The following is a 17,957-nucleotide window of genomic DNA, read 5'->3' on the forward strand; positions in this document are numbered from 1 at the left end:
TTGCTCTGCTCCTCAGCGAGCAGGCTAACTCCGTGCGAAGGACTGGTCCTCGAGCGCTTATTCTTGAATATCGCCGTTAGTAACCGATATTAAACTTTTCAATTTCCCTTTTCTCCCTTTGACGTCAAGATTCATTGACGACTTTGGGGGTTTTGACGTGAATATTGCTCCCGATCAAGAAGGCTAGAACTCTTCACAGACAGACAAATTGTGAGTTGTGGTGGGGGGGGGGGGGGGGGAGGGAGGGGGACGGGTAGGAAGCACGGGTTCCTTCCGGATCGCCGAAAACGTAGCCGACTGGCAATCGAGACTACATCAAGAAGCGCCTAACAAGAACTCTGAAAGGCACTTGGACGTCAAAACATTCTCTCTGTCCAAATCGTAACTATCCGTGCTGTGTTTTGATTCCATGTTAATTTACCTCGGTTGCTACATCTCTGCGACCAAATATTTTGCGGATCCCTTCAGTAATATCCCGGTAATAATTGTAAAACGCAAAAATACTAAATATTGTGGAATAGCTTCTTCAGTATATGGCATAGACTGCAGCTGTGTGGGGTGGGGATAGGGGTGTGGGTAGGGGGTAGGGTAGGGAATGACGGAAATTGATACAAAGGATCCAGGAGCCCTACACCTCTCTCATGGTCCCAGAGGTTTTCATTCTTCTTAAGCGACGTCACGACGGTCTTCGAAACTCGTTATCGCCGCTTCACAGCTTACATTTCACTGAGAAATGGAAAAAAGAAAACCGTCGGAACTAGACATGAACCGGATCCTTTCACAAACACAGGAGGCTGAGGTGAACAAAAATGCTTTGGGAATTTAAATGAAACGTGACAAAAACAACACAGTATGAGCGTCAAACTTAAACAGTTTATTACTCCATCCTGCAGTCACTACAATGAGCCCTTGTTACATTTGATTATTAATTCATTTCTTGAAATGGCAACAAAGGTCCATATAAGAACAACACACCAAATTTACAGTGTAAATCAAAATTTCTGGAGAAATATTAACGACTGAATGATCCAGCCAATTGTTGAAAATAAGGTCCCCTAACTAAGTTAATGATAAAATTACCTACTTATTCTGTTTCTGAATTTTCCTTCGTTTCAAAAATAATTTTCGCGAATATTTTTTCTTTTACATCTAGTGTTAATATAGCGAAGAAGACGCGACACCTAATATCGTTTGCATGGCTATGATGCGCAATCTTTTTTTCTTTGTCAACTTTTGCCTGTTATGATTATTACTTTATTATCCTTTTAATTTTATTCATAAGTGAACAAAACGTGTTAAAACTTATCAAATCCAACAAACTTAAATAGACTTTATCGACCAGGATAATGTCCTTAGCGACGAAAATGAAAAACGCAAACGTTACATGGAAAACCTAAATCTTTGATGGTACTAATTTTTTCCGGTGACCAACATATCTAAGACATTTCACAAAACCCATAAATAAAATCAAGATTACTAATAATTTTATTTTTGAGCATTAGCCACTCTAAAGCGTTAAAATCTAATGTGGCTTTAACTAGCCTGAAGCTACATCTTTTAATAGATACATGAATTAAATTCATCGAGATAAACATAAATCCCAAAGCATTTCTGTCACCCTCATGTCCTGAAGACGTTTGTTACGTCCTGTAGAAAAATACACAACATGCAGTTTAGGCAGAGTTACAGTCAGCACTGCGAACACTGTATGGCAAGACGTATCGTTTTGTTGAAAGGGGAAATGATTCTTGAACTGGTGATCTTCATTTTCAGAAGGTGGAGGTCGGTCCGTTTTCATATGTGCTACGTAACTGGGCTTATCTTTGCCCTCAATGAATTGGTCCCACCGACGTCACGATGATCAACAACATTAGAAATATACGAGGCGCTGTTGAGGAATCAGTGGATGAACGAGATTCTTGCCATGATAAAGGATCTTTTAATACGTAAGAAGAGTACAACATGACAGTGACTACCACTTGTAGCTACCAGTAAATAACCAACCAAAGCTCAATTTGTAATCCAAAGGTTCTCCAATTACGCAACATGCACAACGTAATGGATAGGCTTGTACGGACAGACAGAGAGGTTCTTTCGACTTAGGCAATCGTAATCAAAACGAGCACGTGACCACGTTTTGACACATGTCAGTTTCGCCAATACAATAAAAAGAAATTAAATTTATAAAGCGCTATGATTATAAAAATATTCCAAAACGCTTAACGCAATGCTTGTTTAAAGACTTAATCTCAAGAGCTAAGCCTCGGCTAGTAGCTTTACAATTCAAAGTATAGAGGTTTTGCACGGCAGCCATGTTGCATGGCAGGAACAATAGATTTTTTTTTTTTCGTATGGGAAAAAAATTCTTTCTAATGCAAAACATTTTCATTGTTCCTGCCATGCAACATGGCTGCTTATTTCAGAGATCAACTGAATGCTCGTTATCCTATGGAGTATTTACACGCCACGTCACGGCAGCCATGTAGGGAACTTGAGCAAACCACGACGGCAACGGCAAAGAGTACGCCACCAAACAAAAGATTTAATGTACAGAACAATGGCTGTGCACGTGCGTTATAAACCTTTGTACATTTCTAAGCCGTCCCCTGCAAAACAACACCGTGAAATGACCAAGATTTCCGTATGTTGAAAAACGTGAACCACGAGGGCTAATTTTTCGTATTTTCTTCTAGAATTGATCGCTGGCGTTACATCTAGTTTCAGTAGGGTTTTAGACCGCTCGGCTCATCGAACAGTTCTGGATTGTTGCGAAATTCAAAGGTAACATTTAAGACCATTTTTTCCAGCCGTCGTCCTTGGCGTCGCCGTCATTGCTTAAGCTCATTACTGTTTCAAGATAATGAAATGGACATGTTGGTGTACCAATCCTGTGGGAGTTCAACTCTTTTCTTATGTATGAAAACACTTTCTGTTGTTCCAATAAATTTACATGGCTGCTTGCCACGTAAGGGAAAAGGCTCACTAAAAGCAAGACAAACGAGTCGGGGGAGGAAGTGCCGTGTTTGAAAGAGCCGTCGTGTTGCTTAGCAACATCTAAAGACAACCGCCGGCTCATTCAATTTCCGTTTCAAACCGGAAGTAGTACTTACTCCCCCGACCAAGCGTCGTAAAGTTGAGCTCGTACATGTATACTTACATTGTGTTGTGCCCATTTGCAGGTTACTGAGCGGCTGGACGTAATTAGACGGAAACATGCCCGTCTGGCCGTTCATTTCGCCTTTCCACCACTCTCCATCCTTGCTCACCACGTTTATAACGCTTCCCTTGTAGAAGGTGAGTTCGTCTGCATTCTGTGCAGTGTACGGGAACATGGCTAATACCTGCTCCAGTTTGGCTGAAGAAAAACAAGAAGACACTGGTGGTTACACACGAAAGTCTGCCGATAGGACAATTCACAGACACAGGGCAGGGATCACACTCGTTCACTGTTACAGGAGTGTGTATAATTTCATCACATATACAGCTTTAGAATTCCATCAAAAGAGCAAGACAACTAAAACAGCCTTCGCCACAAGCGATTTTTCCAAACTTCGTTGTGTGTTCCAAGATGACTGTTTGGTCAACTTTCAAAGCAGGAGAAAATCGCAGTTATTTTCACACGTTAAAAGACCATCGTATTCAATAGATACTCACACACTTTTTATTTCAAGAGAAGTTAAAAAAATTAACAAAATTGTTAACTGATCCGCTGGTAGCTAGGCGGATCAGTTATTATCAAATTACTTAAAAGAGACTGTGAAAAGCCTAGTCCAAGACGAAACTGCAGTACTTGGTCGCAGCTGGACGGCCAGTGAAGCAGTGAGAAGGTACGACTCCTCTCAGCTCTCACCTTCCCCCTTTCTTCCCCAACTACAAAATGTTATGATCCAGAAACTGTAGATACATCAATTACTTGCTAAGAAAATCACAGGAGCCCTGGCCTCGTTACATTTTCTCGTGAGCATTCCTCGTATCGAACAGAACGTCGCGATACCATATTTTTCAACCGTAAGCAACCCTAAAATGATCAAAATTCTACAAACACACCTCTTGACACTGAAGGGGGAACACTATAAACCTAGAAGGTAAACAAAAGTATAACATCAGTTTCATCAAATGGACGTACCGTTTAAATGCTCACTTTGAAGAATTACATTACCGCTAACAAGACGAGTCTCATTTCTCGCGGTAAGTCACGCTTTTCACAAGGCGCATTTCGTTTCTGACGAGAAGAACCTACACTGTAGTTTCTCTCTCTCGTCTGTAAAATTGGCTGAACAGCTACTTACATCTTCCGTGACGGGAGAAGCTGGTGATGTTTTCCTGTCCAAGATTTTCACGTGACTGCCTGGAAACAATCCGCTCTGACGCTTCTTACCACGGGCCTACAGAAACAAAGTAATCTCGGTTAGATCACATAGATGTTTACAAACATTTGCCACACAGTACAATGACGTTTCAATGTGCGCACCTGTAACTCGCCTTCCCACCATCCATCTGGGTGTTTTCTCTTCACCAAGATCAGCTGACCAGGCGACAGAGACAACTGTTCCGCGGACACTGCATTGTACGCTGTCGTCACGGTGGCGATTTCTACAATCACAAAAAATGCTTTTTAGATTTATACCACACACTACATGCCATAAATACTGAATTGCGACCGCATAATTTTATCTAGTTAACATTTTCCCCCGCCCCCTTCAACTCCCGAGCGATTGGTTTACACACCTTACGCGACGCAATATCATACAGCTATAGCTGGGGGTGTATCCAAGGATATTCCCCAGTTTTCAAATCCCGTGTTTCACATTTTCGCAAGTGCTTTTAACAGACTAGAAACAGTTTTAAACGCAACAAATTTTAACATTGCCGAGATGTCCCAAACAGATAGATAAAAGAAGGGACCATCCCTAGGGTAAAGAGTTGCATGTATCACCGCTATCCTTATATCTTTAGACAGCCAAAAAGAAAGTAAATAAACTAATCAGCTCATGAATCAGAAATGCAACCTTTCCCCTGACTTTTTTACCTGGTTTCGTGCGAGGAGCAGCTTTGGGAACCTGAAAATAAAACAAACTTGTCAGTGAGTTGACAAAGATGCACACACTAGAGGTGTCTCTCTTATTACATACATATACTGTATTGATGTTAGACTATAGGGATACATGTATCAGTGTCATACAGTTACCTCTGTATCCTTTTTCTTAACATAGTTGGCAGGGAACAGGCCCTGTTCTCCTCTACAGCTGCCTTCCCACCACTCCCCTTCGTCCTTGTGAACCTTGATGATATCACCTTCTGAAAAGCTCAGGTCACCAACTTCACCAGTGTAACTGTACAGCGCCACACACTCTGAAAATCAAACGGATATCCAGAACGTTTACTGTACACATCACTTAGTATCAAGATCTTATTAAAAACGCGTTTATTATTTCTTTATCCCATACCCACAACATGCTGAAGATTTCATCTTTCGCATTTAACCGTTACTCACCGTTATTCATCGTTATTCATCTCCACTCAGGACACTCTTAGTGTACTTCACACCCATTATTTGGGTTGTGACTGTCTTAACGCGACACTTCTAGTGAGAACGTTGCGTGACACCCAACAACTGTAACAGCTGTGAAGGAGACTAGGACGCTCTTGACATTGATCCAAGCAGAAGCAGTATGCAGGACGTATGTCGCATGAACCTTGTAAGGACCTACGAATCTCTCGGTAGCTCAGTGGTTTAAGCGCCCGACTGGTATCCGAGAGATTATGGGTTTGAATCCTGTCAGGGACTCAGATGTTCTCTCACTCCCACTGTCACGACATTCCGAAAATTTTCTTTGGGATTGATTTAAAGAGGCTTAAAGCAGTCTCGCTGTCGCCCTTTAAATGCACTTCATGTAGCTCAATTCTGTTAGATTATCTAAAACGTTTAACCTCAAGACTTACCAAACAGGGTTGTTGTTGCTGGGCTTGGCTTTAGCTCTGTGGAAGGGATTGGTGCTGGGGCCTTAACTGACTGCTCTTTAGCTGCTGTGCCATTTGTCCTTTAATAAAAATACAAACAAACTCTTTCAACCTTACCTGTGATCAGAATTTTATCCATGTATCTTATTAAAATATTGATACAAAGTTAAGTAAACAGGTCATGAGACTTAAGGAACCAATCACAAAGATCAATTTTCTATTCTACCCTCTAAGAACTTACTGAATGAAGATCAGTATATGAGAAGTTTTTTTGTTCACACCAGGACTTAACAGGATTACCTAGTAAACAGAAGTTTAGTTTACCAAGGGGGTAGGTATTAAACAACACAGAGACTGATCCAGAGATGCTCAGTATTGCTTAGGGTGAGGGGATGAAGATTAAGATGCATTATAATACTCCAGTAAGGCAGGCAGGTGGGGAATAAATTTTCACACCTTCAGGCATTATAGTTTCTAGGAAGAAGGGAAGGTTTCACTTTACAGTACCACCACTAGTGCTTCCTGAATTCAAAAACAATGACTACATGTAACATTGAACTAAAACTATAGCTATCAACTCAAATACATGTACATCTATGTAGCACAATTTTAACAACTCCAACCAAAAAATTCCTCACTACAGTTTGACTTACTCTGCAGGTTTACCAGCTCCACTAAGCCCACCAAGAAGTTTAACATAGGACTTAGGAAACCAGCCTACATTGCCATTGAGTTCTCCAGACCACCACATGTCCTGTTGCTCCTTCACAATAATCACGTCATTCTTGCTGAACGTAAGGTGGTCATCTTTTTTCGCTAAGTAGGGATACAGTGCCATGACTCTGAAACCTTCTGTTGACTGCTGACTGTTTGAAGGCTTAAGGGCCTACAACAAAAATCAAATATCAAACAGGGCTGTCAATAAGGGCCATAAAACACTTTCTATGGCAGAGTATGTTTGACGGACTCTTGATGATAAGGGTAAACTAAACACCAAAAACATGAACTAAGACTTGCCCAGGGCAAGCAAAATTTGACAGCTCTCTCTTCTACACTTAAACATCGTGTTTTAAATTTCTCTCAAATTAATCCTCTAACCTCCGTGGTAACATTTGTGCTTGGTAGGGCAGAATTCTCGCTGACTGCTACAGTTGGACCAATTGAACCACCTGCAGCAAATTGCATGCTGAGTGCTGCTGCAAGAGACTTCACTGTAGATGAGCTGCTTTCTGGAGGAGAAACGCTGATACCATCTTTTTGAGATTTTGCTTCTTCCTCTGTAATTCTTTCCACATAATTTGCTGGAAACAAACCTTTCTTGCCATTTGATTCACCCAAAAGCCAACCAGGTGGGGCTTTCTTAGCGTCTGGGTCAATCTGAACAGAGAACAAAAGTAGAGCTGGATTTGATTTCATATTTTAATTATGCTGGAGCTCCAAATAAAAATAGAGAGAATAGGAAAGAAAATAAATCATACATGTAATTTAAGTGATAAAAAACGAGGCAAACATACAGAACAAACCATGATCATGTTTTTAGTGAGTAACTTATCATAACTTAAACACTTCTGCTCTGATGAAGGTTAATGCATGAAATGTCAACATTACAAACTTGCTGCAGCATTTATTTGTCTGTAAGTAGGCATGCAGATTGTGGTATCCCTGTATTGCAAAAAACTAAAATACAAATAATCTCACCACAACAATGTCTCCTTCTTCAAGTGCCATCTCATCAGGATTCCTGGGATCAAATTCATACAGCGTTTTGTAGTACTCCATCTTTGCAACTGGTTTTGTAACTGGTTTTGCCACTGGTTTAAAGAAATCTGAATGTTAAAGAAGAGAGATTCACTGTCAGGGGTTAAATTTGCAAACTTTGTAACACTTCACATGGCTGTCAAAAGGTGTCTAGTACATGTAAATGCAAAACAAATACAATGTACAGGTGTAGATGCTCACACTGATTTATTACAAGAAACATTGATCAAAAAGTAGTAATAACCAAGTAAATGTTTTATAATTTTTTTTTTAACAAATGCTACAATTGGTCAGTAAGAGTTGAAATAACAGCACCATTGAGTTAATGTACGTTTTGAGCCCATACATGCAATTGTTTAAAGACTGGTTTCCACTATGACCGAAGCACAAGCACAAGCAACAGCATGTTAAAGCACAATGGTAGAAGTAAGGATGCTCACAACTCAAGCATAAGCACAAGTAATAAAAACACTCATCATTAGCACGTCACCATACTTGTGGAAGGTGGCTTAACATCTGTGGATTGCTCCTTTATCATTTGCTGCATCTGTAAAACTTTCTGCTTCACATCACCACCAGACATACTACTGCTGCTAAGAGATGTGCTACTGCTGCTGACAGTGGTCTGTTCACTGCTGATGTGTCGTACAACTGGTGCACCACTTGATACCAACATCTGCTGTTGCTGGACCAGTATCTTGTCTTTTGTTATAAGCTGCTGTTTCTTCAACTCTTCCTGTCGCCTAGCCTCTTCAGCTTGCTTAGCTTCATTGAGGCGTCTGCGCATTTCTTGCTCTTTTCTCTGTTTTTCCTGCTCTTGACGCATAGCTAGATGGAAGAGGACATTATGGGTGAGAAAGATACACATCTGCCAGTGCATTTAACTACAGTAGAATTCCAATTTTTAAAACCTCCATAGGCAACAAAATTGGTTTGAAAAATTGGGTGGTTCAAAAAATTGGGGATAAAATTACAGTATTTGATTGACGGAAGGGAAACATCTTTTGGTTTGAGTCATCAGGAGGTTGAAAAGTTGAGGGTTCAAGAAATCGGGATTTCACTGTACATGAACAATGTACATGTAAGTTTACAGGCCCTGTTGTAGGTACATGATGACACTTTTTATCAAAATTTGAATCATTTAATGAATAAGAATACCGTAACATGTGAAATGATGGAGGATATCAAGTGAGAAGAGACAAAGAGATGTTGCTGACAGTATTGACAGCTCTCAAGAAATACCTTATGACAAAAACCTGACTCTAAATGTCCAATATCCAGAGTTGTCTGAGTACACTGAATTTACCCACCTTCTAACTCTCTTTCTTTTTGTTTCCTTACTTCATCCTCTTCTCGTTTCCGTTTGGCCTCCAATTCTTTCCGTTGTCTTTCCTCCTCATCCTTTCGCTGCTTCCAAACTGTGTATTCTCTCTGCTTTGCTTCTGAAATTTGCTGTAATCTGGCATTTTGGCCGGTCAATTGCTGAGCACTTGTTGCAAGGTCCTGTATGGAAAAAAGTATCTGGACTTACATAAAAATCCTTTGCTAACACAAAATATCAATCACAATTTGACACCCTAAACACCCTCAACAAGTAAAATGCCAGATCTGCCCCTTTCAACATGTATAGGTTTGGAGAGTGCTTAGAGATAGTAAAAATCTTGTGCATTGTCAGGTATACACTTCAGGGTTAGGGGTTTGAGATGCTGATTTTTCTGCATAATTATTCTCTCACTACTGGTAATCTCTCTACACTATACACATAGATGTACACATGTAAATGTTAATTACAACTATTCCTGTCCAGCTTCTGTCTGTATATCAGCAAGATTTCACAAGATTTCTCTGCAAAATTCAAACCCAGGCAAATCAGGCAGAAATGGCCATGTTGTCTACTCAACTTTAATCAGGGTTGTCACTTAATGCTAGCTACTGGCAGAATTCACTGGCTAAGAAAGAGGTGACAGCCAGCTGGATTTTGGTGGGCGATCACGTAAAGGACAATGAACAGTTATCAGGTTACGCTCGTACAATCATTCAATATCTGAACCATATCAAGCTGTCTAAATGAAAAGTTTGGAATAAAGTCCTGATTACCTTGAGTATCAGTGCCACCATAACAAGTAAAGTAATTGAAATAAAATCTTGTTTCAAGCACTTGTTTAGCGTGCTCTCTTTCTGTGTCCTGTGTCCACCATCTTGTGAACACGAAGTTTGGTAGCCCCGCATTCAAGGTGTAGCGAAAGATTGGGGACAAAAATTTTGTTCCAGGTCTAGATCTCTCGCAAAAAATGGTGACCAGCTCAATGAAAATCTTAGCTGGGAGACTATTTTCTTAGCTACAACCCTGTTTACCACAAGTGCATCTAACATCATTCTTTTGCCAGCAGGGTTGACATGGTTCAAAAGTGCTGTCCAGTCGTCTGGACGAGAAGATTCTCCTGCTGGGCAAGTAACTTTTTGTTCTCACTTGTCCAATGGGCAAGAGCTCTCAGGCTAAATACTAAATAAAAAATAGTGAAGTAGGACTTGCCCAGGATAAGCAAAATCTGAGAGCTGCTTGTTTGAGGGGTAAGCTGGAATTCAAGTTTTATTCAAGCCCTAATTAACCTCTCCACCTCTTAATGTACACTAAAATTAATGGTGTATGCATGCCTGGTTTTGGAGTGAATTACACTAGCTGGTCATTAACAGGAACTTAAAACTAAAAGAACTTTAAAAAAACACTCAAAACTTTGTTTACATACCTTAACTTGCGTATTCATAGTATCTAGCTCCTTGAACTTTTCAGCCAGAACCCTCTCCATATTGTTCTGTAAGGTTTGTAATCTTCTAAAGTTTCCTCTTGAGTCCTGAACACTGGCCATCACATTGCCATGAGTGTCTCCTGATTAATTTAAAATATATGTATGTAACAAAGTTGTGTTTTTTACCACATCAAATAGACTGCAGTGTATAAGAAAATAAACTACAAAATAATAAACTGAGGCACTAACCATGCACAGGGGTTAGAGAAGTTAATTTGAAAGAAATAGTTAACAAGGAAAAGAAAAAAACAACAGCGAAAATGCCACAAATGAAGTGGAGGATTTGCTTTTAAAGGTCATTACTCACTGGCTGTACATTATTTTCCTCTCACAGTTGAAGCCAGGTTATATGGAGAGTAGAAGATATGTGATATGTAGCAATGCAAATATAGAATTGTGCAAAATGATGCCACTGGAACAGAACTCTTATAATATAAGTTGGTGTTGAGGAGTAAAGTGAGCTCACCTAATTTATTAGTATCCATTTGGTTCACTTCTTGAGAGAGTCTCTCACTCTCTTTCTTCAATACAACTATTCTTTGTTGGGAATCCTACAAACCATTACAACAAAGCATTGTGTTAAGTACAGTAAAGATTCATGTACATCTAGCAGTCTAAGAAATATTGGACAAAATATGTGGCATGATTCTTCTACCTTTCATGAAAATCGCAATGAAATATCAAAGAAGATGGTCATAAACAGGGATCCAGATTTAGAGTGAAACTCTTTGAACTATGAATGTCTGAAATATTGCCAAGTAGTAAAATGTGAGAGGTGAGAAGAAATTTTAGGAAAAAGCTGCAAGCAATAAGAAAATAAAAGTTGAACATCTGTTCACAATTTAATTAACTTACAACCTTCTCTGCTTGATCTTCTCAGATTAACATAAATTTGTCGCAAATTTTACATTAGTCCAGCAAGATTTTTAAATACGAAGATAGATATGGTAATTATATTGCCGCAAATAGTATTCTTCAAATAGTACAATGCACCACCATGACAAGTATGGAGAAACGTCACCTTGATAGTACTACCTACAGTGTGATCTTCCCTTTCTGGAACACTTCATACGCTTATCAGGAAAGTTTGATCATGCCATGGTTAATATTTTGGAGAGACATACAGAAATGTAGTCAAGCCTAAACAACCATGGTGACACTAAACCAGCCTGACAGGTCACTGAAGAACACTAGAAAAAAGGTGCGATTACAGGGTATTCACTGTACACAAATTTGGCCAAGTGACCATGATGTCGTAGCCACAACAGGTTAGTAACTTGATATGACAGGGTATCAAGACAGCAAACACAGCCTCTGATTGGCTGATACAGTTCAACCCCTTTTAAAATGGCTACCCTCGGGAAAATGGATAGCGACTGCTTGATGGGGGCTGGCCATTTAATAGAGGTAATTTAAACAATAGATGAGCCCTCATCGGGACTTTCATCACTGGCCGCCTAATAGGGCTGGCCATTCAATAACGGGACGTTTAATGGGGTTCCACTGTATATACAAGTACAATGACAGGGCTTATAGTATCTACAGTATAAGCTCACCTTGATATCACACTGCACTCTGCTGATTTCTGCTAATCTCATTTCGCGGCTCTGGTTTATAAGGTTTAATGACGACTGACACTGCATACAAGTCTGTCTTTCTTTATCTAATGTCTCTTGAGCTTCATTTCTAGCTTGGTTCTGTATGAGCAAGAAACATCAAATTGTATTTGTAACAAGGATGTACATGTAAGTCAACTCATTGAATAACAAAATTTAATAATGACAAATAACAACAACAACCCTTGCCATTTGGCAACTCAGTTGGCACAGTGTAGCCATGTCCTTGGCTGGGACCTGAGATGATCTTATAATAATCTTTAAAATGTATGTCCTTGACTAAGGGAAGCTGAACACAAACCAAAATGCACAGCAGAGCACTACACTGTACTTGAAGCTGCATGTACATACAGCTGTAGTATCATTACACCACAAGGGTAAATAAAATTAGTGACAAGTAAAGTTTTTAGAAATCTAATGGGTACTTTATCCCACTTTTCAGTAAACATAAGGCAAAGTACATTTACATTACTTGGTGAGTCAGTGTGTTCCCATTCAACACACAGTATGGAAAAAAACGACATATAACAAAATGCCAGCAAGTAAAACAATAGTCTGAGACAACTTTATACCCACCACTCTAAGTAACTCTTCTTCAAGTTTCTGAACCCTTGATTTAAGGTTGTTAACAATATCTTGTTCCATATTTTTGTGATTTAATAGTTCTTCTTTTTTTCTCTTTTCCCACTCTAGCTGACGCTGCCTCTCTGCTTCAATTTGTGCAGCCTACATGTGAGAAAAAAAAACACCTCATAATTTGGTTTTTATCACATCGATGCTCTTTCTCACAGGTTCATGTTAACGGTAAAGAATTTTCCTGATGTACAGTGCACGTCCCAAAAATGCTTGTACAGGCTGACTGACCACACATACAATATACATGTATTGAGGAAAATTCATTGAAGCTTGTATTTGAAACTTTAATATAGATTACAAGTAAAACTGCTCAGCAAGCAAGCCTTCATAAATTCCATCATCAACATTTCAAACTCTGAGTGGTGCATGGACAGTTTAATCATCAGGCTGAATTTGATTATAAATAGCACAAAATAATAAAAATAATAAAAAAATTGATCACATAACAAAAATAATAACTCGGAAAGTTCTGTAGTATAAATGTTCTTATGATACTGGGCCCAGTTGTTCAAAACATGAATAACACTTGTCCACTGAACAGCAAATTTAATCAGTGGGTAGTATTGCACTGTACATGTATCTGTCCCTTGAACAAATGGGCCCTTGAAAAGACGTGTAAAATGCACATTGCCACATGAATACCAACCATCCCTCTCAACAACCGCTATGTACATGCATGTCTACACCTTTCTTGTATTTGTAAAGAATCAAAATACACAGTGTCTTACAAGTCGCTGTTGAATCATTTTCTTCCTCAGTGCTTCTTGCTCCCTCTCCATCTCCAGCTGTTGTTGTCGCTGCTTCTCCAGCTCTGCTTGTCGTTTTTGTTCAGCTTCAAGTTTCGCTCGTTGTCTTCTTTCTTCTTCTAGAGCTTCTTTCCTCTCCCTCTCATCCCTTTCTCTTTTCATTTTTTCTTGCAACTCCATACGTCTCCGTTCAAGTTCTAAACGACCTTTTTCAAAGTTGTCTTTCCTCTTGTCTTCAAAGGTGACTGTCAATGAAACCTTATGCAATTAGAATCAGTGGTAAAGTAAACATACTCTATACATGTATGAAGTTCAATGTTATTGTAAAATTGATATTTGCCAGAAGAAAGCTAACCAAATATTTCTTAAACTTTACATTGTACATGTGATCAGTTTTACCCTGACATGTGCATCTCAAGTATGCACTCCTGTTCACTAAACTACTGCAAAAAAGTTAAATTTACAACAAAATGATGATACTAACAAACTCCTTTTCCACTTGCTGTACTGCCTGATCTTGACCGCCCATCTATGCTTCCGCTTCTCTCTCTTTCACTCCCACTTCTTTCTCGTCCACTGTCAGACCTCTCACAGCCATCTGGAACTGGAGCAAATGCATCCTTGGGTTGTCGTGACTGGAACAAAGGGGGAAGAAGCTCTGGTGGTACTGTAGGAGGTAAAGACTGGCCATGCTTTGCTAGCTCGACAAAGTGCATGGCCAGGGCAAATTCTTCAATGTTAAGCTGGCCATCTTTGTCCAAATCTGAAAGGTTCCTGCAATAAAAAAATGCCAGTGCAGCGAGGCTAGTTATATGCCAGCTAATCTAAATGTTGTTTCTATAAATTAGAAAAATTACCTTCACATTAAAAACTACATGTAGAAGGAACCACCTAACAATGGTTACTAAGGAAGAAAAACATTAAGAGGAAAAACAAGCTAGATGTGATGTAAGGCACTGTGGACTTCAGAGGAAACAGTCTAATTCAAGCACTGGGTCCTGGGGTGTTGTGTTTTTAAATGGATGAGACACTTTCAATACAGTGTTCTTTCCCAGTGCCTCTTTCCAGTTGGGAGTATAAATGTTCAATGCCACAGCATTGGTCAAACCTGGAAAGACTGTAAGGTGGGTGGGGGATTGTTGGGTTAGCATTCAATTAAGGGGTGTTTCAGCATGTTCCCCTAAAATGCCCACACTGCAGCAGAGAATTCAAAGCAAGGTGTGGCTTCCTCAGTCATAATGCATCACAAGTTATACAGATCTGGTCCTTTCAACTGCAAAGGATGAAGATCAACATGGCTTGTGCCCTCTTCAAGTGAACCCTTCTCATAGAAGGTTTAAAATAAGTGTAAATGTACATGTGTACTAACCATATTTGAGCTAAGATTCCCTGTGAGAGACCTGATTGAATCAACATGCTTCTAGCTTGATCGCCTAGAGATAGGACACAGAGAATCTGTAAGCTACAAGTAAAATATCAGGTAGCTGGGTTAGTCAATAATACATGTAGTCCCTCCCATTTAGAGGTATTACATGTACCTGGCCATGTAATTAAAATTTGTCAATACTGCTAAAAGAGCACTTTGCATTGATGATCCTTTTAAACTCATTTGTTAGCTTACATGTTTGACCTGTTTAACGGATAACCCAGAGTGGACTTTTTTTACTTGAAAGCCTTGCTGTAGGTCACATTTGCCTGACAATAGTCAAGCTCATGAGTAGTGCTAGTCCTGTAATTACCATATTAGAGATTTCCATAGATAAGGGAGGTATGTTTGTAACTCCAGTACACATACAAGTGTAAAAAAAAAAAACCCTGATCTTGTAGAACTACATGTATATTGTTGCTATAACTACATGTAATAATTATTTCAAGGTTCCCTTTCTGGACTTCTTAAGTTGAACAAGACAATGGAAAGTCATGTCCAATGCACGGACAATGTCAAGAAACCAAAAACCACAAGTACACATGTATGTAGAGTTTCATGACAATTTGTTGCAAATGATGGAAATATGGGACCCCAAACTTGGTGAATCCCCTACCTGATAAGAAACCTGTCTTCTGATAATCGTGTGCTTTAAACATTTGATTATATTTCAGTCTATTAGTAGGAGTGATAGTTCCATATGGTCCTGCCGCAGTTGGACCAAAACCACCTGTTAACGAATTAGTCCTTCGGACATTAGGTGGAGCAGGTCCAAAACCGCTTGAAGCTTGATTTCCTGGTCCATTGAGAATGGCAGTGCTTGAAGCAGCTGTGTTTAAACCACTGCCCATTCCAACATTGAAAGACAATGATAATGACGCTGATGGACCACTCACTGGCATTGGTGGTCCAAACGATGACCCAAACACTGAAGATGAAGTTGAAACTGCCGCTCTTGTTTGAGGTGGAGACTGATTGATTCCAGACCATGAAATTCCTGACGTCACATTTTTATGTGGTAATGTCATCATTCCGACCTTAGAGAAGCCATTTGAAACTGTCTGGTTTGCTGGTTGTCCCCAGTCAGTTGCAGGTTTGGCTTTTTGACCCAGGAGGAAGGTACTTGGCATGGAGGTCATTTTCAAACTGTTAGGGAGTGATGTTGGCAATTCAACTCCTTTTAACTTGGTTTGTATCAGATGAACAGCAATGGTGAATTCCTGCATTGTCATCTTCCCATCCCGATCTAGGTCTGCAAGATTCCTGCAAGAAAAGTTTCCTATAAGTACTTGTGACTCACATGAAAGCTTCATGATGTTACAGGTACATTGTAGCTATATACATGTATTTGTTATTACTGGTTGAGATCAGAATGAGTACTGTCGGTGATTCTTTTCACTACAACTTACTATCATTCTCATTTCCTCCATTATAATAATTATAACTTTACATGAATATCAAGCAATTTCAGGCAAGTTTGTAGTTTCTGCATGAAATTGCCTTGCATCCATATTAAACTTTACCACAATGCAAATAAGAAAAAAACCAACAATGAAAAGGGCCATTAAATCTATCTACATGTCTACAGCTGGACTGTAACTTTTTAACTGTTAAACATGCATAAATTAACACTCACCATATCTGGCCTAACACCATTGGTGGAAGATTTGATTTCAGGAAGTACTTCTTAGCTTGCTCCCCTTGAGGTATTTGATAAAATTTACATCAATCCATCAGTTATTCTTTAAAAATTATAATTATTATCATTATTATTATTATTATTATTATTGTTATTATTATTATTTCACTTTTCTTGACAATCAGTAAAAACAACACACACAGTATTAATAGTTCAGAAACATAATATTTTAAAACTGACACCATTATGTAACAGATTTTTCTTCGATAAGTACGTAACTACGATTTAAAATTCTAATTTCTGAATTTTCCGTGCACATGTATATATTCCTGACGAAAATGTTTAATTAAAACGATTCTCACGCTTATAATAAACAAAAAATGCTACTGTTACGAACATTGACCGGTCCTGTTTCAAACACAGTTCAATGGATTTCCTGTTTCCTTTTGTTTCCACGAACTGACACTTCAATTCATTGAATATCGTTGGAATTGTACGCTGCATGCAACCAGGATGCAAATATCTCACGCTATCTTACATGCACAAAAAATATAATAAATTTTACCATACATAATGTGAGCCGTGGAGCTTAAACATCAACTTTGATATCATTATCTCTGATCACACCGTGGCAAAGACCAAATATTTTAGATTTAACTCCTGTCGAATGTAGATAGTTTAGCTAACCTGTCAAGAAGCCACTTGATGGGTTCAAACTCTGGAAGGTAGCTTCATGTTTGGTTCTATCTTCGGATGAAATCACCCATGATACTAGAAAATCGGAGAGAGATAAAAGAAACTCGCTCACTTCAAAATTCGTCATAAAACAGCTGTTAGACGATCTATACGACATTATAATGTAGTTATCACCTGGAAGAGAAGGGCCAATCCCGCCTGGACTAGCAGAGGCCATTTGTGACATCTTCGAGTTCACTTCTTTGCCATAACAAAACTTTTCTTCTTAACCGAAAACTTCCACTTTGAGGCGTTCAGATTTCAGTTTAGTACGCCAACTGTTAAAATCCTCATCTTAGGACACCGTCAACTAAACATCCCCAGACTGTTTAAGAAGTCTACACGAACCTATAAAATCTCGACGAGAACCGCAATATATTCCACGCTTATTGTGGAGGGTATAAAGGCGACTTAGTGTTGAAGCGCAAGACAATAGAGTGGCCTTTCAGAGGTCAATTCTTCAGTAGGTTAAGAAGTGGATCCTACTAGAGTCTATGAAACTGAAAGTGTGAAGAAAAACACCAATTAACCTGAATCAAAACGATAATATAACGAGCTCCATGCCCTTCTGGCATTCGAGCGAAACAACACATGTGTGGTGCGCAAGCCCTTGCTAGAAGAGAGGGATTATGG

General features: G+C 39.2%; 1 protein-coding gene across 1 annotated transcript in view; it reads right to left on the reverse strand.

Moving 5' to 3' along the window:
- Window positions 1-17,909, reverse strand: part of LOC145480600 (intersectin-1-like) — a 37,747-nt gene extending 19,838 nt beyond the window's left edge. Inside the window, exons 1-23 of the mRNA XM_081458872.1 lie at window positions 17,460-17,909; window positions 17,277-17,360; window positions 16,587-16,650; window positions 15,567-16,213; window positions 14,894-14,957; window positions 14,009-14,298; window positions 13,507-13,769; window positions 12,719-12,868; window positions 12,083-12,223; window positions 10,993-11,077; window positions 10,467-10,606; window positions 9,030-9,222; window positions 8,215-8,547; window positions 7,660-7,787; window positions 7,060-7,338; window positions 6,615-6,847; window positions 5,944-6,041; window positions 5,189-5,352; window positions 5,030-5,060; window positions 4,472-4,593; window positions 4,290-4,385; window positions 4,048-4,078; window positions 3,158-3,355 (exon numbers count right to left, since the gene is read on the reverse strand). Coding sequence (XP_081314998.1) covers window positions 3,158-3,355; window positions 4,048-4,078; window positions 4,290-4,385; window positions 4,472-4,593; window positions 5,030-5,060; window positions 5,189-5,352; window positions 5,944-6,041; window positions 6,615-6,847; window positions 7,060-7,338; window positions 7,660-7,787; window positions 8,215-8,547; window positions 9,030-9,222; window positions 10,467-10,606; window positions 10,993-11,077; window positions 12,083-12,223; window positions 12,719-12,868; window positions 13,507-13,769; window positions 14,009-14,298; window positions 14,894-14,957; window positions 15,567-16,213; window positions 16,587-16,650; window positions 17,277-17,360; window positions 17,460-17,511 — 3,886 coding nt within the window. The 5' untranslated portion in view covers window positions 17,512-17,909. The remainder of the gene's footprint in view (window positions 1-3,157; window positions 3,356-4,047; window positions 4,079-4,289; window positions 4,386-4,471; window positions 4,594-5,029; window positions 5,061-5,188; window positions 5,353-5,943; window positions 6,042-6,614; window positions 6,848-7,059; window positions 7,339-7,659; window positions 7,788-8,214; window positions 8,548-9,029; window positions 9,223-10,466; window positions 10,607-10,992; window positions 11,078-12,082; window positions 12,224-12,718; window positions 12,869-13,506; window positions 13,770-14,008; window positions 14,299-14,893; window positions 14,958-15,566; window positions 16,214-16,586; window positions 16,651-17,276; window positions 17,361-17,459) is intronic.
- Window positions 17,910-17,957: the final 48 nt, after the last annotated feature.

The sequence above is a fragment of the Orbicella franksi genome, chromosome 3 (genome assembly GCF_964199315.1).
Source record: "Orbicella franksi chromosome 3, jaOrbFran1.1, whole genome shotgun sequence".
NCBI classification, from domain to species: domain Eukaryota; kingdom Metazoa; phylum Cnidaria; class Anthozoa; order Scleractinia; family Merulinidae; genus Orbicella; species Orbicella franksi.